The 24,248-nt window shown below is 47.0% G+C and overlaps 1 protein-coding gene and 1 long non-coding RNA gene across 3 annotated transcripts in view; one reads left to right on the forward strand and one right to left on the reverse strand.

Annotated features, from left to right (window-relative positions):
- Positions 1 to 6,456: 6,456 nt before the first annotated feature.
- LOC144597039 (uncharacterized) lies at positions 6,457 to 12,777 on the reverse strand. Its single transcript, XR_013547687.1, has 3 exons — positions 12,053 to 12,777; positions 10,252 to 10,371; positions 6,457 to 6,601 (listed from the first exon to the last, which is right to left on the reverse strand). It is a non-coding gene; the product is annotated as an uncharacterized LOC144597039 (long non-coding RNA).
- An 868-nt stretch (positions 12,778 to 13,645) lies between these two features.
- The window catches only part of LOC144596833 (calcineurin subunit B type 1), a 52,053-nt gene continuing 41,450 nt past the window's right edge, over positions 13,646 to 24,248 (forward strand). For both annotated transcript variants that reach the window (XM_078405669.1, XM_078405670.1), the window contains exon 1: positions 13,646 to 14,094. In XM_078405669.1, coding sequence (XP_078261795.1) covers positions 14,092 to 14,094 — 3 coding nt within the window. In that variant the 5' untranslated portion in view covers positions 13,646 to 14,091. The remainder of the gene's footprint in view (positions 14,095 to 24,248) is intronic.

Below are 24,248 nucleotides of genomic sequence, written 5' to 3' on the forward strand. Positions count from 1 at the left end.
TCCTTCCTCAGATTAGGAGACCAAAACTGTACGCAATACTCCACACCTGGAGTATCATGATGCCAAGATAAACTAATCTCATCTGCTCATGATCCATTCCCTGCATATCCATGTACCTATCCTAAAGCTTCTTAAATGGCACTATCATACCACCCCTAGCAGAGCAATCAAGGTACCCACCAGCCTCCGTGCAGACGTAAACCTGCCCCGCAAGTCTCCTTTAAACTTTGCCTCACACGCCTTGAAGCTATGCCCTCTGTTCTTTAACATTTCCACTACGGTGGAAAGGCTCTGACTGTCTACCTTATCTATGCCTCTGAATATTTTGCGCCTTCTCCGTGGGTTGTCACCTTGTCACGGTGGAGAATCTCGTGTGGTCCTGAGATCCTGAGAGCGATGCCGTCTGGAGCTATGCTCCTGGTAGGGTCACCCATGGCGGTAAGGTCGAGGGGGAGGTCCCTGACAAAGAGCGATCCAACCAAGACCCCAACGGTGGAACAGGCGGAGGGAGGGTGACGGCTGACTTTAGTGGAGCGTCACAACGGCTGGGAAGGCGGATGGATGAAGGCTGCGGCAGAAACGGGTCCCCGGTCGTCTTGGACTCCACACCACTGGATCCTGACGCAGATCTGTCAAGGACCGTGTGGTGGCTGTCTGTGCACCAGTCTCCCCACGTTAAACAAAGTCACGCACAGGCGTCCGACCCTATGGAGAGGACATTCACACTCGCTTGCAGTGACCGCCGATGATGATGATCATTTTGGAAACTCCAATCAGGGCTCCCCTCAACTCCCAGCGTTCCCGAGAAATCAGTCAAAGTGTGTCCATCCTCTCCTTGTAGCCTTGTCTTTTACCCAGACTAGGGGGAATCATACCCAAGGGACATAGAAACATGGAAAATAGGTGCAGGAGGAGGCCATTTGGCGCTTCTGGCCAGCACCGCCATTCAATAGACAATAGGTGCAGGAGGAGGCCAATCGGCCCTTCGAGCCAGCACCGCCATTCATTGTGATCATGGATGATCATCCACAATCAGTAACCCGTGCCTGCCTTCTCCCCATATCCCTTGATTCCACTATCCCCTAGAGCTCTACCGAACTCTCTTTTAAATTCATCCAGTGAATTGGCCTCCTGAGAGGGGAAAGATTTAACAGTAACCTGAGAGGCAACTTTTTCACACAGAAGGCGGTGGGTGTATGGAACGAGCTGCCAGAGGAAGTAGATGAGGCAGGTACTAAAACAACATTTAATAGACATTTGGACAGGTACATTGAGGGGAACGGTTCAGAGGGATATGGGCCAAACACAGGCAGGTGGGACCAGTGTATGTAGATGGAGCATCTTTGTCAGCATGGGAAAGTTGGGCCAAAAGGCCGGTTTCCATGCTGTGTGAGTCTATGACTGTATGATTCTAATCCAGGCAGCTTTCTGGTCGAGCTCTTCTGCGCCCTCTTCAAAGTCTCCACAACCCCTGCATAAATACATGTTATGAAACAGGAGAATGGAAAGACTGTTTTTTTTGTTTTGTTTTTTGTTATTTAGAGATACAGCGCGGAAACAGGCCCTTCGGCCCAGCAGGTCCGCGCCGACCATCGATCCCCGCACACTAACACTCTCTTACACCCACTGGGGACAATTTCTACATTTATCAAGCCAATTAACCTATAAACCTGTACGTTTTTGGAGTGTGGGAGGAAACCGAGGATCTCGGAGAAAACCCACGCAGGTCACGGGGAGAACGTACAAACTCCGTACAGACTGAGCTTGTATGCACTGGAGTTTAGGAGGATGAGAGGAGATCTTATAGAGACGTACAAAGGACTGGACAAGGTAGATGCAGGTAAAATGTTCCCAGTGTTGGGGGAGTCCAGAACCAGGGGCCACACAGTCTAAGAATAAAGGGGAGGCCATTTAGAACTGAGATGAGAAAAAACGTTTTCACCCAGAGAGTTGTGAATTTGTGGAATTCTCTGCCACAGAGGGCAGTGGAGACCAATTCACTGGATGAATTTAAAAGAGAGTTAGATAGAGCTCTAGGGGCTAGTGGAATCAAGGGATTTGGGGAGAAGGCAGGCATGGGTTACTGATTGTGGATGATCAGCCATGATCACAGTGAATGGCGGTGCTGGCTTGAAGGGCCAAATGGCCTCCTCCTGCACCTATTTTCTATGTTTCTAATAGCACACTGAATATCCTGAGCAATCTAATAATAAATATCAGGGTCTGACACTCACCAAAACTCACGTAAGTAAAACAGCAGTAATGCTGAACCTACTGGTCCAAAGCAGTGCTGGCCCTCCATATAGTATATTCACATCTTAGGGCTTTAAAAGAAGTAAACGTGAACAAAGCACAAAACCTAAACCATGAACCAAAGTTCTCTAGATATCTAGATATCAAAGTTCTTAGGTAGTTCCTCTGTCCCTCTCTTCCCCTCCCCCTTCCCAGATCTCCCTCTATCTTCCTGTCTCCACCTATATCCTTCCTTTTGACCCGCCCCCCTGACATCAATCTGAAGAAGTGTCTCGACCTGAAACGTCACCCATTCCTTCTCTCCTGAGATGCTGCCTGACCTGCTGAGTTACTCCAGCATGTTGTGAATAAATACCTTCGATTTGTACCAGCATCTGCAGTTATTTTCTTATACTAAAGTTCTCTAGAAATCGTTCTATTGGATCACAAAATTGTTCACGGTACTACGGTTTTAAAAAAGTTGGGCAATTACTTAGGCGGCGCGGTGGCGCAGCGGTAGAGTTGCTGCCTCACAGCGCCAGAGACCCGGGTTCCATCCTGACTACGGGTGCTGTCTTTACGGAGTTTGCAACGGAGTTTCTCCAGTTGCTCTGATTTCCACCCGCACTCCAAAGACGTACATGTTTGCAGGTTAATTGGCTTGGTATGATTGTAACTTGTCCCTAGTGCGTGTAGGATAGTGTTAGTGTGCGGGGATCGCTGGTTGGCATGGACTTGAGTGAAGTGCCTGTTTCAAGCAGTATCTCTAAACTACTGAATGGGCTCTGTAAATTGTTCCTGGTGTGTGTTGGATAGAATTAGTGTACGGGTGATCACTGGTGAGCACGGATTCAATGGGCCGAAGGGCCTGTTTCTACTCTGTATCTCTAAACTAAACTAGTCTAACGTCCGCTGTCAGAGAGTTACTACTTTAATTAAAGACGGAGCAACTCAACATCAATAAAACTTGCAATTTATGAGCGAGCGATAAATTTAGCGTGGTGATTTAATGGAGAAGTATAAATTAAAGAGGCAAAAGAGTGCATTTGTACGACAGACCCGTCAATAAAAGGAATGTTGGGAAGAGGATGGGTTGAGCAGTTACTGAGAAGCGTGGAGACACAAGGAACTGCAGATGTTGGAGTCTTGAGTAAAAAATACAAAATGCTGGAGGAACTCAGCGAGTCAAGCAGCATCAGTGGAGGGAAATTGACCAATGATTTTTCAGGTCGGACATAGATTGGGAAGTGATAGGTGGATACAGGTGGTGGTGGGGGGGGGGGTGATTGGCAGATGGGTGGAGCTGGTGACAAAGGCAAGGGGTGACAAAAGGGTGTCAGATAAGGAGAGGAGACGATACAGTAATGCAGGAGAGGGGTGGCATGGTGGAGCAATGGTAGAGTTGCTGCCTGACAGCACCAGGAACCCGGGTTCCATCCTGACCAAGGGTGCTACCTGTACAGAGTTTGTACATTCTCACTGTGACTGCGTGGGTTTTCTCTGGGTGCTCATGTTTCCTCCCACACTCCAAACACGTACAGGTTTGTAGGTTGACGCAAAATGCTGGAGTAACTCAGCGGGTCAGGCAGCATCTCTGGAGAGAAGGAATGGGTGACGTTTCGGGTCGAGACCCTTCTTCAGACTGATGTCAGGGGAGGAGGCGGGACAATAATAGGATGTAGTCGGAGACAGGAAGACCAGTGGGAGAACTGGGAAGGGGGAGGGGATAGAGAGGGACAGCAAGGGCTATCTGAAATTAGAGAAGTAGAAGTTAGAGAATTTACACCCCAGCAGTATGAACATTGACTTCTCTAACTTCAGATAGCCCTTGCTTTTCCTCTCTATCCCCTTCCCCTTCCCAGTTCTCCCACCGGTCTTCCTGTCTCCGACTACATCCTATCTTTGTCCCGCCCCCTCCCCTGACATCCGTCTGAAGAAGAGTCTCGACCCGAAACGTCACCCATTCCTTCTCTCCAGAGATGCTGCCTGACCCGCTGAGTTACTCCAGCATTTTGTGTCTACCTTCGATTTAAACCAGCATCTGCAGTTCTTTCCTACAGGTTTGTAGGTTAATTGGCATAGCATAGAACTAGTGAGTAACATAGAACTAGCGTGTGGGATGACCGCTGGTCAGCGCGGACTTAGTGGGCCGAAGGACCTGTTTCTGCACTCTAGTTCTAAAGTCTCAAAGGATCGGAGGCATGAAGTGTAAAGCCAGAGGGAGTGATATGGATGGAAGGGATCAAGGTGGTATTACTTAAATTAGAGAATACGATGTGAATATAGTTGGGTAGTAAGCTGCCCAAGAGCAAATAAATGATTCAGTCAATCTATAATTGATAGCGTTTCCACACACGCCGTAGAAAGCGTTTTATTGGGATACATCACAGCTCGGTTTGGGAACAGCTCCACCCAAGACCGCAAGAAAATGCAGAGAATTGTGGACGCAGCCCAGACCATCACACAAACCATCCTCCTTTCCATCGACTCCATCTACACCTCAAGCTGCCTCGGCAAGGCCAGCAGCATAATCAAGGACCAGTCTCACCCCGGCCACTCCCTCTTCTCCCCTCTCCCATCGGGCAAGAGATACAGAAGTGTGAAAACGCACACCCCCAGATTCAGGGACAGTTTCTTCCCAGCTGTTGTCAGGAAACTGAACAATCCTACCACAACCAGAGAGCAGTGCTGAACTACTGTCTACATCATAGGAGACCCTCGGACTATCTTCAATCGGACTATACCGGACTTTATCTTGCACTGAATGTTATTCCCTTGATCATGTATTGTACAGTGAAGAAAGCCAATGGAATGTTCGCCTTCATAACAAGAGGAGTTGAGTATAGGAGCAAAGAGGTCCTTCTGCAGTTGTACAGGGCCCTAGTGAAACTGCACCTGGAGTACCCTGTGCAGTTTTGGTCTCCAAATTTGAGGAAGGATATTCTTGCTATTGAGGGCATGCAGCGTAGGTTTACTAGGTTAATTCCTGGAATGGCGGGACTGTCATACGTTAAAAGACTGGAGCGACTAGGCTTGTATACACTGGAATTTAGAAGGATGAGAGGGGATCTTATCGAAACGTATAAGATTATTAAGGGGTTGGACACGTTAGAGGCAGGAAACATGTTCCCAATGTTGGGGGAGTCCAGAACAAGGGGCCACAGTTTAAGAATAAGGGGTAGGCCATTTAGGACGAGGATGAGGAAAAACTTTTTCAGTCAGAGAGTTGTGAATCTGTGGAATTCTCTGCCTCAGAAGGCAGTGGAGGCCAATTCTCTGAATGTATTCAAGAGAGAGCTAGATAGTTTTGTTGCCTCCATCACAGTGAGGGGGTGTTTGGAGTCACTGTGATGGACATTTGTGTTGGGGTCATGTGTCTTGTGTTCTTTTTTGTGTGTGACTGCTATGTAGTTTCGTTCGGTACCTTGGTACCGAATGACAAATAAAGCTCTGTTGAACTGTTGAACTGTTAAGGATAGCGGAGTTAGGGGGTATGGGGAGAAGGCAGGAACGGGGTACTGATGGAGAATGATCAGCCATGATCACATTGAATGGCGGTGCTGGCTCGAAGGGCCGAATGGCCTACTCCTGCACCTATTGTCTATTGTCTATTGTACATTGTGGCCAGGTCGATTGTAATCATGTTTAGTCCTCGTCGTGGCGATCCCTCGAGGTCGAGGATGGTGTTCTGCGTTCCGAAGAACGAAGACGCCTGTGCGTGTGTGTTTAATGTGTACCTGGTGTGGCACTCCAAGAAGCACACGGTCCTTCACAAACCAATCAACCCATTCCATTGGTAAGGGAACCAAGACGATCGGAGCTGATCGATCTGCTGCAGCCTTCATCCGCCCTCACAGCCGTTGAGTTCAAGATAACTTTGTCCGCCTGGTCCTCCGTTCAGGTCTTGTAGGTTGGATCGTTCTTAATCTGGACCCCCACCCTCGACCTTACCGCCATGGGTGGCCCTCCCAGAAGCCAGTGCTTCCCACAGCATCGCTCTCGGAATCATGGTGGCACGCAAGCCTCTTCACCACGACAAGGTGAACCATCCGAAGAGGTGTATAGTCCTACCGCTGACAGGCGAGCACGCAGCAAAAGCTTTTCATTGTACCTCGATACACAGTGCAATAACCTAAACTAAAAGGTGTCATGCATTATCATACGTTACATAATCTACATTAAACCACCTCCGTACGTGAGGATTCTGAATAATTGTGCCCCACTCTGGTTGGAAATACTCACATGCAGCTGAAGTGAATTGAGAGCTCTCAGCTCGAGATGAAAAATAACACCATCCATCCCTTGCTATTACCAGAATAATAAATCCAGTCATCCCACTTTCCTTTCGTTTGAAATCTGTGAATTTCAACTTGGAATGGAAAATCGTGATTTTAGAGACCAATAGATCCAATGTCATGGTACACCAGTTATTGAAAGTAGGCATGCAGGTGCAGCAGGTAGTGAAGAAAGCGAATGGTATGTTAGCATTCATAGCGAGGGGATTTGAGTATAGGAGCAGGGAGGTTCTGCTGCAGTTGTACAGGGCATTGGTGAGACCACACCTGGAGTATTGCGTACAGTTTTGGTCTCCTAATCTGAGGAAAGACATTCTTGCCATAGAGGGAGTACAGAGAAGGTTCACCAGATTGATTAAATAGAAAACATAGAAAATAGGTGCAGGAGTAGGCCATTCGGCCCTTTGAGCCTGCAGCGCCATTCAATATGATCATGGCTGATCATCCAGCTCAGTAACCTGTATCTGCCTTCTCTCCATACCCCCTGATCCCTTTAGCCACAAGGGCCACATGGCAGGATTCCTGGGATGGCAGGACTTTCATATGAAGAAAGACTGGATAGACTCGGCTTGTACTCGCTGGAATTTAGAAGATTGAGGGGGGATCTTATAGAAACTTACAAAATTCTTAAGGGGTTGGACAGGCTAGATGCAGGAAGATTGTTCCCGATGTTGGGGAAGTCCAGAACAAGGGGTCACAGTTTAAGGATAAGGGGGAAGTCTTTTAGGACCGAGATGAGAACGTTTTTTTTCACACGGAGAGTGGTGAATCTGTGGAATTCTCTGCCACAGAAGGTAGTTGAGGCCAGTTCATTGACTATATTTTAGAGGGAATTAGATGTGGCCCTTGTGGCTAAAGGGATCAGGGGGTATGGAGAGAAGGCAGGTACAGGATACTGAGTTGGATGATCAGCCATGATCATATTGAATGGCGGTGCAGGCTCGAAGGGCCGAATGGCCTACTCCTGCACCTATTTTCTATGTTTCTATGTCTCCACAAATAGCTGACAAACTGATCAACCCCGAACAAATAACTGAGTACTGTGTTGAGTTTAGGCCACCTTGTTACAGGAAAGATGTTGTCAAGCTGGAAGAGCACAGAGAATAGACACCAAAAAAGCTCTGTGTAACTCAGCGGGACAGGCAGCAGCATCTCTGGAGAGAAAATGTGTGACGTTTCTGAAGAAGGGTCTCGACCCGAAACATCACCCATTCCTTTTCTCCATAGATGCTGCCCGTCCTGCATAGCTGCTACAGATTTTTGTGTCTTTCTTCGGTTTTAAACCAGCATCTGCAGTTCCTTCCTACACAAGGGCACGGAGAACATTTACGAGGATGTTGCCAGGGCTAGAGGGTCTGAACAATAGGGAGAGGTGGAGTAGGATGGGACTCTATTCCTTGAAGCGCAGGAGGATGAGGGGTGATCATAAAATCGTGAGAGGAATAGATCGGGTAAATGCAGAGAATCTCTTGCCCAGCTTAGGGGAATCGAGGACCGGAGGACATAGGTTTAAGGTGAAGAGGAAAAGATTTAATAGGAATCTGAGGTAGCTTTTTCACACAAAAGGGTGGTGGGTATATAGACCAAGCTGCCAGAGGAGGTAGTTGAGGCAGGGACTATCCCAACATTTAAGAAACAGTTAGACAATAGACAATCGGTGCAGGAGGAGGATATTCGGCCCTTCGAGCTAGCACTGCCATTCAATGTGATCATGGCTGATCATTCTCAATCAGTACCCCGTTCCTGCCTTCTCCCCATACCCCCTGACTCTGCTATCCTTAAGAGTCCTATCTAGCTCTCTCTTGAATGCATTCAGAGAATTGGCCTCCACTGCCTTCTGAGGCAGAGAATTCCACAGATTCACAACTCTCTGACTGAAAAAGGTTTTCCTCATCTCAGTTCTAAATGGCCTACCCCTTATTCTTAAACTGTGGCCCCTTGTTCTGGACTCCCCCAACATTGGGAACATGTTTCCTGCCTCTAACATGTCCAACCCCTTAATAATCTTATACGTTTCGATAAGATCTCCTCTCATCCTTCTAAATTCCAGTGTATACAAGCCTAGTCGCTCCAGTCTTTCAACATATGACAGTCCAGCCATTCCGGGAATTAACCTAGTAAACCTATGCTGCACGCCCTCAATAGCAAGAATATCCTTCCTCAAATTTGGAGACCAAATTTGGGTCGAAGGGCCTGTTTCCTATCTCTAAAATAAACTAACCTGTACTGTACTGTATCAAAAACATGCTTATGTTTAGTAATACGTACTGAACTGTATGAAAAGATATATTTTACTGTACCATGGTACCTGTGACAATAAAGTACCTTTGGGACCCATTAAATTGCTGCATTTTTGCACTATTTCTAAGACTAGTAAAATGTCACAACCTCAGACAAGGTTGTTTACAAGCGTAGGTGTTGCAACACCAGGAAGGATGATGTGAGCGGGGTAGACCCTCGAGAGCAGCCACAGCACCTGTTAATGACAGAGAGATCTTACACTCAATCCCAGCTATTTTTTTAGATTTTTAAAGATTTTTTTTTTAGAGATACAGCGCAGAAACAGGCCCTTCGGCCCACCGAGTCCGCGCCGCCCAGCGATCCCCACACACTAACACTATCCTACAAACACTAGGGACAATGTTTACATTTACCCAGTCAATTAACCTACACACCTGGACGTCTTTGGAGTGTGGGAGGAAACCGAAGATCTCGGAGAAAACCCACGCAGGTCACAGGGAGAACGTACAAACTCCGTACAGATGGCGCCCGTAGTCAGGATCGAACCTGAGTCTCCGGCGCTGCATTCGCTTTAAGGCAGCAACTCTACCGCTGCGCCACGGTGCCGCCCGTCCGTGGAGGAGCAGGGCGCTACTGATAGAAGGTGGAAAACACTGTACGTGCAGGTGAAGATACACACATTTAGAAATGAAAATTCTATACCACAATTAATTAAAAAAATTAATCACAGCATTTATATTCTCACTAAATATGCTTGTGGATCGACATTTTTTAGAGAATATCCCATAGAACAAACACAGAAAATAGCAAAGATCAAGAGTCAAGAGACGGGCGGCACAGTGGAGAAGCTGCAAGAACTGCTGCCTCGGTCACAGCGGCAGTGACCCAGGTTCGATCCCGACCTGTGGAGTTTGCACGTTCTCCCTGCGTCACCGCATAGGTCTCCTTTGGGTGCTCCGGTTTCCGCCCACATCCCAAAGACGTGCGGGCTTGTTGGTTAATGTGCGTCTGTGAAATGCCCCTCGTGTGCAGGGAGTGGATGAGAAAGTTAGATATCATAGAACTGGTGTGAACAGGTAATCGATGGTCGGCGTGGATTCAATGGGCTAAAGAGCCTGTTTCCATGCTGCATCTAAAAAATCAAATCAATAATTTCTTTAAAGTCCAACCATGCAAGAAGCACGTGGCTTGGTGTGAGATTTTGAAGCTGTTTGGTTTTACAGTAAGTTGAACAATTTTTTTTTAAAAAAAATTTTGAAAAGGTTCTTTTACCTCAATTTATATCTTACATGTTTACATTTGGAGATACAGCGCGGAAACAAGCTCTTCGGCCCACCGGGTCCGCACCGCCCAGCGATCCCCGCACATTAACACTATCCTACACACACTAGGGACAATTTTTACATTTACCAAGCTAATTAACCTACAAACCTATACGCTTTTGGAGTGTGGAAGAAAACCAAAGGTGTCGGAGAAAACTCACCCAGGTCACGGGGAGAACGTACAAACTCCGTACAGACAGCGCCCGTAGTCGGGATTGAACCCGGGTCTCTGGCACTGCATTCGCTGTAAGGCAGCAACTCTACCGCTGCACCACCGTGACCTGAATGAATAAATGAATGAATGAATGAATGAATGAATGAATGAATGAATGAATAAGTTTATTGGCCAAGTATGTGCACATGCAAGGAATGTGCCTTGGTGCTCCGCTCACAAATGACAACACAAACATACAGTTAACAATTAAGAATAAAGCATAACCACATCAAAACAATAAGGATACAACATTACAGTCAAAACATGTGGGTGAATATAAACCAGAGCAAAAAAGAGACTACAGACTTTGGTTATTGAGTAGAACTGTCACTCGTGGGGAAAATAGCTGTTTTTATGTCTGGCTGTGGCTGCTTTGACAGTCCGGAGTCTCCTTCCAGAGAGAAGTGCTTCAAAGAGTTTGTGGCTAGGGTGAGAGGGGTCAGAGATTGTCTTGCCCACTCGCTTCCTGGCCCTTGCAGTGTACAGTTCGTCAATGGGGGGAAGGTTGCAGCCAACAACCTTCTCAGCTGTGCGAACGATCAGTTGCAGCCTTCGGATGTCGTGCTTGGTGGCTGAGCCAAACCACATCAGATGGAGAAGGTGAGGACGGACTCAATGATAGCAGTATAGAATTGGACCATCATTGCCTGTGGCAGATTGTGTTTCCTCAGTTGTGTTTCCTCACACCTGTTAAAGTAGCAGAAATCCTAAGAACATGCCATACCTATTCTCATCTAACGCAAGTAAGATAGCTTTTTAAATGACCCCTGCTTGTCCTTGAGAAGTGGTAGCAAGCTGTTGCACCGTGCAACAAATGGGTTTCCCAATGAGGCCAAAGGGCATTAAACAGGCCCTTTGGCCCAACTCCTCAACGCCGACCAAGATTCACGAAATATCTAAGATAGACACAGAGTGCTGGAGTAACTCAGCGGGTCAGAAGGACATGGATAGGTGACGTTTCGGGTCAGGACCCTTCTTCAGACTGATTGTAGTGAGGGGGAAGGGGGTGGGGGGTTGGGTACTGGAAGCAAGGAATGACCAGGACAAATCTACTTTGAAGAAGTTTGCCCAGTATTAGGTAGGATACAGCAGTAGAAACATAGACAATCGGTGCAGAGGTAGGCCATTCGGACTTGGAGCCAATATGATCATGGCTGATCATCCAAAATCAGTATCCCGTTCCTGCTTTCTCCCCATATCCCTTGATGCCGTTAGCCCTAACAGCTAAATCTAACTCTCTCTTGAAAACATCCAGTGAATTGACCTCCACTGCCTTCTGTGGCAGAGAATTCCAGATTCACATCTCTCTGGGTAAAAAAGTTTTTTCTCATCTCAGTCCTAAATGGCCAACCCCTTATTCTTAAACTGTGACCCCTGGTTCTGGACTCCCCCAACATCGGGAACATTTTCCCGCATCTGGCCTGTCCAATCCCTTAAGAATTTTAGACGTTTCAATAAGATCCCCTCTCATCCTTCTAAATTCCAGTGAATGTAAGCCCAGTCAACCCATTCTTTCATCATATGTCAGCCCCGCCATCTCGGGGATTACCCTGGTTAACCTACGCTGCACTCCCTCAATTGCAATAATGTCCTTCCTCAAATTAGGAGACCAAAACTGCGCACAATACTCCAGGTGCGGTCTCACCAGGGCCCTGTACAACTGCAGTAGGACCTCCTTGCTCCTAAACTCAAATCCTCTCGCAATGTAGATTTAGATTCAATGTTGATGAAGACACAACACGTCTTACTAAGTCAAGAGATGGTGTCTCTTCAAGGAGACGCGAGAGACTGCAGATGCTGGATCTCAGCAGGTCAGGCAGCACCTGTGGTGGGAATGGACTGATGTTTCTGGTTGGGACTCTTCTTCAGACTTCACGGGTGGGAGGGAGGAGGGGAAGAAGGAGGAAGGGGGGTGAGGGAGAGAGGACAGGAGAGAGGAATGGAAAGGGTGAGGAGACAAGAGAGAGGAAGTGAAGAGGGAGGAAGGAGGAGTGAAGCCTTAGTGAGGGGAGACAGAAGGGACAGGGGATTAGAGGGGGAGGGAGGGAGATAGAGAAAGAGTGAGGAAGGAGAGAAGGGAGGAAGAGGGGGAGGGAGGTAGAGAAAGAGTGAGGGAGGAGAGAAGGGAGGAAGAGGGGGAGGGAGGTAGAGAAAGAGTGAGGGAGGAGAGAAGGGAGAAAGAAGAAAGGAGGGAAAGAGAAAGGGAAAGGCAAAAGAGGGATGAGGGGAGAGGGAATAAGGAGGGAGGGAGAGGGGGAGTGCCTTCCTAAGGGAGGGAGGGGTGAGGGAGGAGTGAGTGAGTGAGGGAGGGAGGGGTGAGTGAGTGAGGGAGGAGTGAGGGAGGAGTGAGGGAGGAGTGAGTGAGGGAGGGAGGAGTGAGGGAGGGAGGAGTGAGTGAGTGAGGGAGGAGTGAGGGAGGGAGGAGTGAGTGAGTGAGGGAGGAGTGAGGGAGGAGTGAGTGAGGGAGGGAGGAGTGAGTGAGGGAGGAGTGAGTGAGGGAGGGAGGAGTGAGTGAGTGAGGGAGGAGTGAGGGAGGAGTGAGGGAGGAGTGAGTGAGGGAGGGAGGAGTGAGTGAGGGAGGGAGGAGTGAGGGAGGGAGGAGTGAGGGAGGAGTGAGGGAGGAGTGAGTGAGGGAGGGAGGAGTGAGGGAGGGAGGAGTGAGGGAGGGAGGAGTGAGGGAGGAGTGAGTGAGGGAGGAGTGAGTGAGTGAGGGAGGAGTGAGTGAGGGAGGAGTGAGGGAGGAGTTAGTGAGGGAGGAGTGAGGGAGGAGTGAGTGAGGGAGGGAGGAGTGAGGGAGGGAGGAGTGAGGGAGGGAGGAGTGAGGGAGGGAGGAGTGAGGGAGTGAGGGAGGGAGGAGTGAGGGAGGGAGGAGTGAGGGAGGGAGGAGTGAGGGAGGGAGGAGTGAGGGAGGGAGGAGTGAGGGAGTGAGGGATTGAGGGAGGGAGGAGTGAGGGAGGGAAGAGTGGAGTGAGGGAGGGAGGAGTGAGGGAGGGAGGAGTGAGGGAGGGAGGAGTGAGGGAGGGAGGAGTGAGGGAGGGAGGGATTGAGGGAGGGAGGAGTGAGGGAGGGAAGAGTGGAGTGAGGGAGGGAGGAAAAATTGAGAAAGGAAGGCGCTGACGTCGGGGAGAGGAGGCGCAGGTACGCGCTGACGTCGGGGTGAGGTTCCGCACGAACGCGCTGACGTCGGGCCGAGGAGGCGCACGTACGCGCTGACGTCGGGGAGAGGAGGCGCAGGTACGCGCTGACGTTGAGCCGAGGAGCCGCACGTACGCGCTGACGTCGGGGAGAGGAGGCGCAGGTACGCGCTGACGTTGAGCCGAGGAGCCGCACGTACGCGCTGACGTCGGGGAGAGGAGGCGCAGGTACGCGCTGACGTCGGGTCGTGCGGAGCTGAGGCGGCGGCGGCGGTGGAGAAGAAGAAGAAGGAGAGAAGAGACAGCCCGACAGACCCCTTTCCCCCCTCCCCCGGCTCACAGCGGCCCCAGACACCGGCTCCACCACAACCTCCCCCCCCGAGCTCCGACACCGTCCGCGGCTCACCCTCTCCTCACCGCCACTACCACCGCAGCGGCGCTCCCGCGGCCTCGGCCTCCCGCTCACCCACACCCGCCCCCGCCCCCACACCCGGCCGCAGCGGGCGGGCGGGAGAGGAGCGGAGAGAAGAGGAGACAAAACCACCCCCCTTCCCCCTCCCTCTTCCCCCCCCCCCCCCCCCCCCCCCGACTCACAGCGGCGGTGACAGTTGATCGAATTATCTGGAAGCGGACGGACGTCGGCGGCCGGCATCATGGTGAGCGGCGGGGTTGGGGAGGGAGGGAGGGAGGCAACCATCATGGCAGCGCCGCAGTGTGTGGAGCGGCCTCGCCGCAGGGCAGCCCCGCCCGCACGCTGCTCCCCCCCCCCCCCCCCCCCAACACCAGTACACATCTGTCTTCCCCCACACCAGCACACATCTGTCCCCCCCACACACACCAGCACACATCTGTCCCCCCCACACCAGCACACACTGTCTTCCCCCCCACACCATCACACATCTGTCCCCCCCACACCAGCACACACTGTCTTCCCCCCCACACCACCACACATCTGTTTCCCCCCCACACACATCACACATCTGTCCACCCATCACACATCTGTCTTCCCCCCACATCACACATCTGTCTTCCCCACGCAACCAAACACATCCGTCTTCCCCCCACACCATCACACATCTGCCTTCCCCACCACACCAGCACACATCTACCTTCCCCACCACACCAGCACAAATCTGTCTCCCCCCACCAGCACACATCTGTCCCCCCACCAGCACACATCTGTCCCCCCCACACCAGCAAACATATGTCTTCCCCCCCACACCACACATCTGTCTTCCCTCCCACACCACACATCTGTCTTCCCTCCCCCAGATCCTTCTTCCATCTCTCCCACATCCCTCCCCCGCAGGTCCCTCTCCCAATATCTGTCTTCCCCCCCTCTCTCCCAGATCCCTCTCCCCTCCCCCAATATCTGTCTCCATATCTGCACCCCCTCCCCGAGTATTCTCCTCCCCATCCCTCCTCTCCCCTTCACATCTGCCTCCCCTACCTATCCCTTCACCCTCCCCACGCCATCTCCCACCACCATATCCCTCTCCTCTCCTCCCCCAGCCGAACCCTCCCTCTCGCCACATCTGTCTCCCCAAACCTACCCCTCTCCTCCCCAGATCCCTTCCCTCCCTGCCTCCCCTACCTACCCCTCTCCTCCCCAGATCCTTTTCCCCCCACCCCCACGTCTGCCTTCCCCCCTACATCTGCATCCCCTCTCCCCAGATCTTCCCCCACCCATCACATCTGCATCCCCTCTCCCCGATATCTTCCTCCCCCCCACCAGATCCATCACCTTCCCCACACCTAATCCTCCCCACCACCAGATTGCCCCCACATCCATTTCTCCACTCCTAAATTTTCCTGATTAATCATTTTAATTTGTTAAGAGGCATTTATTTATAATTTTTGATTTGCTGAGCCACTTAAATTACCTTCTGTACTAAATGAAAGTAGTAAATAAATATTAACGTATGCCTTTCTGTATTGACCAAAATGGAGGGGACCATTGTTTGGCTGCAATTTTAGTAAAAAAATAATACACACACCATTTTCTACTTTAAAGTCTTAGCAATTAGATGGAGTGGTGACCTAATCTTTTGTTTACGTGGGCTCGAATAAAGACAACTGATCTGAAGTTGCTTTTGTTGTGAAGAGAAAATTCTGTAGCTGTTGAAAATCTTGAAACACTGAAAATGTTGCATTCAATGAAGCAATCTTTGCAGAAAATTTGGCATTTCAGGTAGAGACTGTTTGCCAGAAGCTGACTTCTTCAGAAATGTAAACCTGTATTTGGAATATCGCTTCAAACTATGAACGATGTAACGTCTGTAGTATATGCACACCATTTATTTTTAATTGAACCTTTATTTTGATATTTCTGTGTTGTAAATAGCAAAGTCAGCAATTTTATTATTTGTCTGTTTGGAATTTCATGTTTTGATTGTGAGGTGTTGAATTGCTTAAAAGCATTGTATTTATAGCGAAATAACTGAAATTAATTTGAATCAGTATTTTAGAAAAATGAGCTGCGGTAGAATGATACCCAAGATTATTCTGATTTTTGAAATTATTGCAATGCGTAGAGCCGGATGTAACCTACAGTTTATTTAATGCTTTCAGAAATTTGAAGTACATTGTGGCTCCAATGGATTTATTTGTTGACAAAAATACGTGTGAAAGTCAAATTGGTGTTTCCTTTGGGAGAGGGGTGGGGTAGATAAAGCAAATGGCTGGAGTGGGGACTTGGGGAATTAATTCCCTGTACTCTTCGAAAATAGGTGAATCTCAGGAGATGAGTTAACTCCTGCAAGAATTATTTGTTCGTGGCACACCTGATGCTATTAAGGTACTCTAATTTCGAATAAGATTACTTCAAATTAGGATAAGTTCCAAGCTTTTTCTGGTGGACGAGCAATGTGAGCTGACTGACCTTCATTCCTGTATACTTGTGGCCTTTTATCTGAGATATAACAAACAGAAGATTGAGGGGGGATCTTATAGAAACTTACAAAATTCTTAAGGGGTTGGACAGGCTAGATGCAGGAAGATTGTTCCTGATGTTGGGGAAGTCCAGAACAAGGGGTCACAGTTTAAGGATAAGGGGAAGTCTCTTAGGACCGAGATGAGAAAGTTTTTTTTCACACAGAGAGTGGTGAATCTGTGGAATTCTCTGCCACAGAAGGTAGTTGAGGCCAGTTCATTGGCTATATTTAAGAGGGAGTTAGCCCTTGTGGCTAAAGGGATCAGGGGGTATGGAGAGAAGGCAGGTACGGGATACTGAGTTGGATGATCAGCCATGATCATATTGAATGGTGGTGCAGGCTCGAAGGGCCGAATGGCCTACTCCTGCACCTGTTTTCTATGTTTCTATCAAGCAATGTTAGCTGTCATATATGTACTGGGTGCAATGAAAATCTTGCTTGCTATACATCCGAGGCACACGGACTCTGACAACACACAAAAACAAATTATAAGTTGTACATAAATTGTACAAATTTTACAAGACAGTGAAAAGAGAGAGACTGCAAAAAACAATTGACAATAGGTGCAGGAGTAGGCCATTCTGCCCTTCGAGCCAGCACCACCATTCAATGTGATCATGGCCGATCATTCTCAATCAGTACCCCGTTCCTGCCTTCTCCCCATACCCCCTGACTCCGCTATCCTTAAGAGCTCTATCTAGCTCTCTCTTGAATGCATTCAGAGAATTGGCCTCCACTGCCTTCTAAGGCAGTGAATTCCACAGATTTACAACTCTGACTGAAAAAGTCTTTCCTCATCTCCATTCTAAATGGCCTACCCCTTATTCTTAATCTGTGGCCTCTGGTTCTGGACTCTCCCAACATTGGGAACATGTTTCCTGCCTCTAACGTGTCCAACCCCTTAATAATCTTATATGTTTCGATAAGATCCCCTCTCATCGTTCTAAATTCAAGTGTATACAAGCCTAGCCGCTCCAGTCTTTCATATGACAGTCCCGCCATTCCGGGAATTAACCTAGTGAACCTACGCTGCACGCCCTCAATAGCAAGAATATCCTTCCTCAAATTTGGAGACCAAAACTGCACACAGTACTCCAGGTGCGGTCTCACCAGGGCCCGGTACAACTGTAGAAGGACCTCTTTGCTCCTATACTCACCTCCTCTTGTTATGAAGGCCAACATTCCATTGGCTTTCTTCACTGCCTGCTGTACCTGCATGCTTCCTTTCAGTGACTGATGCAACCAGACGGGATGCTTTCTATGGTGCATCTGTAGAAGTTTGTTGGAGAATTGGTGACATGCCAAACCTCTCATTCTAAGAAAGTAGCGGTGCGTTATTAACTATATTCAAGTGCTGGGCCCAGGGTAGATCATCCTAGATGTTGATGACCAGGAATTTGAAGCTGCTAGCTCTGACCACTCTTGCCTGCAGCATACAACTGATACATAATATGAGCCAATTTACTTTTTTTCCATGGAAAGTTGAGTTATAACGCTTGGTCCTGGTTAAAATCAGGAGCTTAAATGGAGTTGGGATTAGACCATGAACTTTGGTCAGTGATTCACTTCGGTTGGGTGTATATTTATCAATTTAGTGGTGGAGTTTAAATGATTAGCATTATGATTGTTAGTTGAAGTTTTAATCTATTGAGTGATATGTAAACAGATCATTGTTGCATCTTCTCTGCAATTCCTGATTTCAGGGTTTTGACCAATCTTTTGTTTATCACTCCAAATATTGCCGCTTAGTCTGACCATGCCTTTGACAATACTTGGGATAATTTTCTCATTAAAAGTGACAATAATTGCAGATTGATTGCTATCAAAGTGGAACACTTGTGTGTTGTGCAGTATGAAAATGAAAAGCAGTTTACTAATATATGCATGCTTGTGGTCGAAGCTGCCTTCTATTCCAAAATTAGCAAGGGCAGTAATAGCTAAAACCTCTCAAAATATATACTTGTATCTTATGCATGCATTGTTTTTGAGCATTCTAGAGAGTACATTGCTCAATTTATAAAATTAACAGACCAGTTATTGGAAAAAAGATAACTTAAAGTAATTAATGCAAAACAATGATGTTGAAAAACCTGATTCCACAAGCAACAATTGGGAATATGTATCTGTTTTACTAATATGAGGTCAAAATATTGGACTGGAAACCATTAGTCCTATTCTTTACGAATAGTAGTCGATGTGTTTTATGATGACCCATGGCCAGGGTGAGATCTTTATTTAACATCCAATGTGCATGATAGTGTCTCTAAAATCTTCCTCTATATGATTTAAACCTTGTTAGACAGCACTAAATCCACCAATTTAATAGGTTTCTTGTAGGGAACTACAGTTAAAGCATAAACAGAATGGATGTGAAATGTGAACATTGAAAACAAAATCTGAATAATAATACAATGAATCAATTTCTTTGCGTGGGTTTACATTGAATTTTTTCACTGGAATTCCATCTGCCATTTTTTTCCTTTGATTATTGGATTTTCAATCCAGTGGTTAAAGGATAAAAAAAAAAAAATTAAGCTTTTGCCATTGGTGTTAATATTTAAATTATTTCACAAAATGCTGGAGTAACTCAACAGGTCAGGCAGCATAACATAACATAACATAACATAACAACACTTTATTGTCATTCGGTATAAATACCGAACGAAATTTCAGCAGTCACAAGACACAGCAAAAAAGAAAAGAACACAGGACACCCGACCCCAACACAAACATCCATCACAGTAACTCCAAACACCCCCTCACTGTGATGGAGGCAACAAAACTTCCCCTCTCTTCCCCCCGCACCCACGGACAGGCAGCTCGACCCCTACCGAGGCAAACGACACGCACAGCCCCCGCAAGGGGATGGAAGGTCCCGCGGCCGAGCCGCCCCGGGTACCGAAATGTCCCGCGGCCGCACCGGGCGATGTTAAATCCAGCGGCCGAGCCGCGCCGGGCACTGAAACGTCCCGCGGCCGAGCCGCACCGGGCACTGAAACGTCCCGCGGCCGAGCCGCGCTGGCGATGTTAAGTCCAGCGGCCGAGCCGCGCCGGGCACTGAAACGTCCCGCGGCCGAGCCGCACCGGGCACTGAAACGTCCCGCGACCGAGCCGCGCTGGCGATGTTAAGTCCAGCGGCCAAGACGCACCGGGCACTGAAACGTCCCGCGGCCGCACCGGGCGATGTTAAGTCCAGCGGCCGAGCCGCGCCGGGCACTGAAACGTCCCGCGGCCGCACCGGGCGATGTTAAGTCCAGCGGCCGAGCCTCACCGGGCACTGAAACGTCCCGCGGCTGAGCCGCGCCGGCGATGTTAAGTCCCGCAGCCGAGCCGCGCCGGGCGATGGAAGGCCCCGCGGGCGAGCTGCGCCCCGGGGAAGAGACCTAATAAAAGAAAGGTTTCCACCCGCCCCACCCCACCCCCCCCACACCCCCACCACACATACACAGCCAAAAACAGAAACAAAAACCATCCCAACACCGACACAAACAAAAAAAAAAGAAAAAAAGACAACAGACTGCCAGAGAGCCGCAGCCGTTAGGCGCAGCCAACTCCTCCCGCCATTCCGGAAAGAAGGAATGGTTGTCGTTTCGGGTCGAGACCCTTCTTCAGACTGATTAAATTATGATTATTTAAATTATGACATATTTAAATTATGATTATTGTTGGATTAGAAAATGAGGACATGGTGAAATCTGATTCCTGTCCCTTCATTTTCTCCATGGCTTTTCCAAGTAATGTAAAGAATTCTCGACTTGTAAGCTGGGAGTAGTAGCGAACTGCAAATCTACATTTGCTAAACTTAATGCTAGATTTTAGGAAAATTGGAAAGTTAGAACGAGTGGAACAGCAGAAGAACGAAGGTGGTACAGTTCTAGTCACCGGGGTTCAATTCTGATATCTAGAGTAGCATGTCCTGCTTTTGTGCCCATTTCCTCCAGACACTCTGGTTTCTCCTCTTAAAGACATACGGGTTGATAGATTAACTGGCTGCTGCATATTTCCCAGTGTGGTTGGTGGTGAGTGGTCAAATCTGTGGGAAGCTGGTGGGTCTGTGAGAATAGCATGAGATTGATGTTGGATTTGTGTGATGGTTGATGTGTATGTTTTGGATTGAACAGCCTGTTTCCATGCAGTTATGTTAGACTTATCATCATATCATATCATATATATACAGCCGGAAACAGGCCTTTTCGGCCCACCAAGTCCGCGCCGCCCAGCGATCCCCGTACATTAACACTATCCTACACCCACTAGGGACAATTTTTACATTTACCCAGCCAATTAACCTACAAACTTATGATAAAATAGAATTCTCAATATATTTTTCATTGTGCATAGAAACCTCAGAAGATTGTGGTGCACAACCATTGTTTATTTGGTAAGGGCTTGTAATTTATTCTGAGTGGTACTGCAATTTTGAGTGCTTGATTGCATATTTAGGGAAATGCATGTGAACTGTGTGATCTCAAAATGGAAACCAAGACAAAGAATATTCAAGTACATTGTCACATAGGATATCAAACTAGGCTCTTAAGCCATTTTTATATACATGTGAGAATATACTTTGGGATTTGTTTGAAAAATAAAAGGTGAATTCATCGCAATGATTAATTATATGAAGGTTTTGAACATGATTGCAAAAGGATTTGTTTTTTAAAATAGGTTTCAAATAATAGCAAGTAGCACAACTCTCAAACTCGCTACTATGAACTGCAAGCTTCCAATTTTACACACTCCTTAAATATTATCTCAAATACTTTCTTATCCTTTAACCTGTTCACTGCCATTTTTTGTTACTATTGGCGATGACAATGGAGTACACTCGGAGGTGGCACTAAGATATATAGTGTAGGAAAATAACTGCAGATGTTGGTACAAATCGAAGGTATCACAAAATGCTGGAGTAACTCAGCAGGTCAGGCAGCATCTAGGAGAGAGGGAATGGGTGATGTTTCGGGTCGAGATCCTTCTTCAGACTGATGACTGCAGGTTAAGATATATAAACTACTATGTAGCCAATTCAGCAATTTTGGAACATGTTCGTTTTAATATAGGGAAATCAGGTCCGAGAAGCAGCACTTAGAAATGGCAAGTTAATATCCCCCATCTGATCTGGCGTAATTAATTATTTTTTGTATCGTGTGGCTAAGTACAAACATACTAAAAATAATCCTTATTACACTACATGTTAACAGGTGAGAAGATGGGGTTCTCCAGGTACCAGCTTAATTTTTCAATAATTCCACCAGCTTCATCATATTATTTATTTTTGGCTTAAGATTCCAGCGTACACAAGTCAAGTCAAGTCAATTTTATTTGTATAGCACATTTAAAAACAACCCACGTTGACCAAAGTGCTGTACATCTGATTAGGTTCCAATGGGAAAAAAAACACAGACTCTAGTGTCTCCATGCAGATTTTCAGGAGCACATGTTCTCATTTCAGGATTCAGAAGTGTGATACTATAAGCATATAGTAGAAGCAGGAAGCCATTCAGCCCAAAGGCTCGACAAATCATGTGTATCATTTTGAGGTAGTGTTGGGGAACTTGTCCTCTCTTGGAGTAGTTATTCCCATTTTTAAAAAGAATCGTATGTTTCTGTTGATTCTGATTAAATCATGAGATCATAAGTGGTGGGAGTAGAATTAGGCCATTCGGCCCATCAAGTCTACTCTGCCATTCAATCATAGCCGATCTATCTCTCCCGCATAACCCCATTCTCCTGCCTTCTCCCCGTAACTTCTGACACCCGTCAGATTAGTTGGGTCATTAGTTCTGATTAGTTGTTGGTTTTTCAAATGCTTTAAGCAGACTGAGCCATTGCAGATGCACAAAGATCTTCCTGCCCATAACAGGGTGGGATAACCGTGTTTCCCTGGCATCGTCATGACCGCTCCAGCTGTTTGGGCACAGCAACTTTCACAATTCGGTGCCCTTGTAGTTGAAGCAGCAGCCATTAAGTACAAGTATAAAAGTATAAAGTGTTAAGTATAAAAGATAATGCAAGCAAAACAGATGTAGCTCTTAGGGTTGACAGAATCAAGGGATATGGGGAGAAAGCAGGATTGGGGTACTGATTTTAGATGATAAGCCTTGATAATATTAAATGCTGGCTTGAAGGGCCAAATGGCATACTCCTGCACCTATTTTCTATGTTTCTTTATGTTTCTATGTCATTGATGGCGCATTATAACTAAAGGGGACTCCAATTGTTGTGAAATTTCATGTTACTGTATCAAAACCTTTGAAAAGTGTAAGAAAATAACTGCAGATGCTGCTACAAATCGAAGGTATTTATTTCACAAAATTCTGGAGTAACTCAGCAGGTCAGGCAGCATCTCAGGAGAGAAGGAATGGGTGACGTTTCAGGTCGAGACCCTTCTTCAGACTTAAAAACCTTTGAAAATATCACTCTGCCTCTGTTCAAGCCCTGTGTCGATAAAAAGCTTGGCAGTAGATGGAGAAGACCAATGCGACTAGTGCGAATGGGTGATCAAAGGTTGGCATGGACTCAATTGGCCAAATTGCTTGTTTCCATGTATCATTTAATCAAAACCATTGGCAGAGGTCACCATCTTATATTCAGCAAATTTTAGGAACCTGGTTGTTCATCTCTGGTAGCATCTCGGGGTCATTTTCAGGATAGGCTCGGAGTTCTAGAATTCCCTTCATAATGTGTACTCACCCTTGTAAGGGATGCGACTCACCATTGCTTGCGTTAAAACAACTCTCAGGACAAGACTACAGTAGTCTGAAGAAGGGTCTCGACTCAAAACGTCACCCATTCCTTCTCTCCCGAGATGCTGCGTGACCCGCTGAGTTACTCCAGCATTTTGTGCCTATCTTCGATTTAAACCAGCATCTGCAGTTATTTTTCCTACAGTATCTGATATATGTTCTACGTTCCATCCTTTCCATAATTGGGAAAACTGGAAAAATAGCTTCTAGACTAATGGAAAATGGCTAAGAAATATTTGATATGTTCAAATATTTTAAGAAGACTTGATGGAAGGAAGCTTCACTTGGCGGTGAAGACCAAAATCAGTTGTCGCAGTGAAATGAGGAGAAACCTTTTCACATTGGAATTCCCTATCCTGGAATTTTCAGGCATCTATAGATTTCAGGATATTGAAGAATATGGAGAAAGGGATGGGAAAGTGACATTGAGGGTGAAGAAGAGTCGTGGTCATTTTGAATGGCAGAGCAGCTGACAGGGGGTGAGTAGACGTCTGTTCCTATTTCTCCTACGCTTTTGTACATATCCACTGAATTAATCATTTCAATTGCCCAAAAATGGAGAAGTCCCAAGGGTTATTTTTGTCAAAATAGTTCAGGATTGAAATCACCAAGTTGAATGAAATTGAGCTTGGACATTATGAAAAGGCTGTTCAGAATTTTATTGCTCAATGTCCTACAATGCAGGACTTTTCCATTTGTCAAAAAAGTAGGAGTAAATGAGGTTGAACATAATTGTCTTTTGGTTTAAATAGCATGCGGTCAATTTATATTGAATTAAAACTTGCTATGCGGTTTTTACGGTGAATTCATTCTTTGCTTTGGTTACTCACATGCTTTGTTTCGGAGGACTCTTTAAAAAAAAAAAAATGTAAACACACATTTGATCATGTGTACATAGCCAGGTCAAGTGCTATCTTCAGATGCAATCACCACTTGGAAAGATTAAAATCTATCATTATTCTGTTTAGGTCAAATGGTTAAATGAAACAGGGTTGGAAACCCCCTAAGGTTGCACAAGTCTCTTACATGTGGGCTATTACCAGTTCTGCCTTCATTATCCAAATTTAATGAGACTGTCAAAGCTGCCTTTCAATCTGGAAAGGCTCGGAGTTCTAGAATTCCCTTCATAATGTG

This window comes from Rhinoraja longicauda, chromosome 9 (genome assembly GCF_053455715.1).
Source record: "Rhinoraja longicauda isolate Sanriku21f chromosome 9, sRhiLon1.1, whole genome shotgun sequence".
NCBI classification, from domain to species: Eukaryota; Metazoa; Chordata; class Chondrichthyes; order Rajiformes; family Arhynchobatidae; genus Rhinoraja; species Rhinoraja longicauda.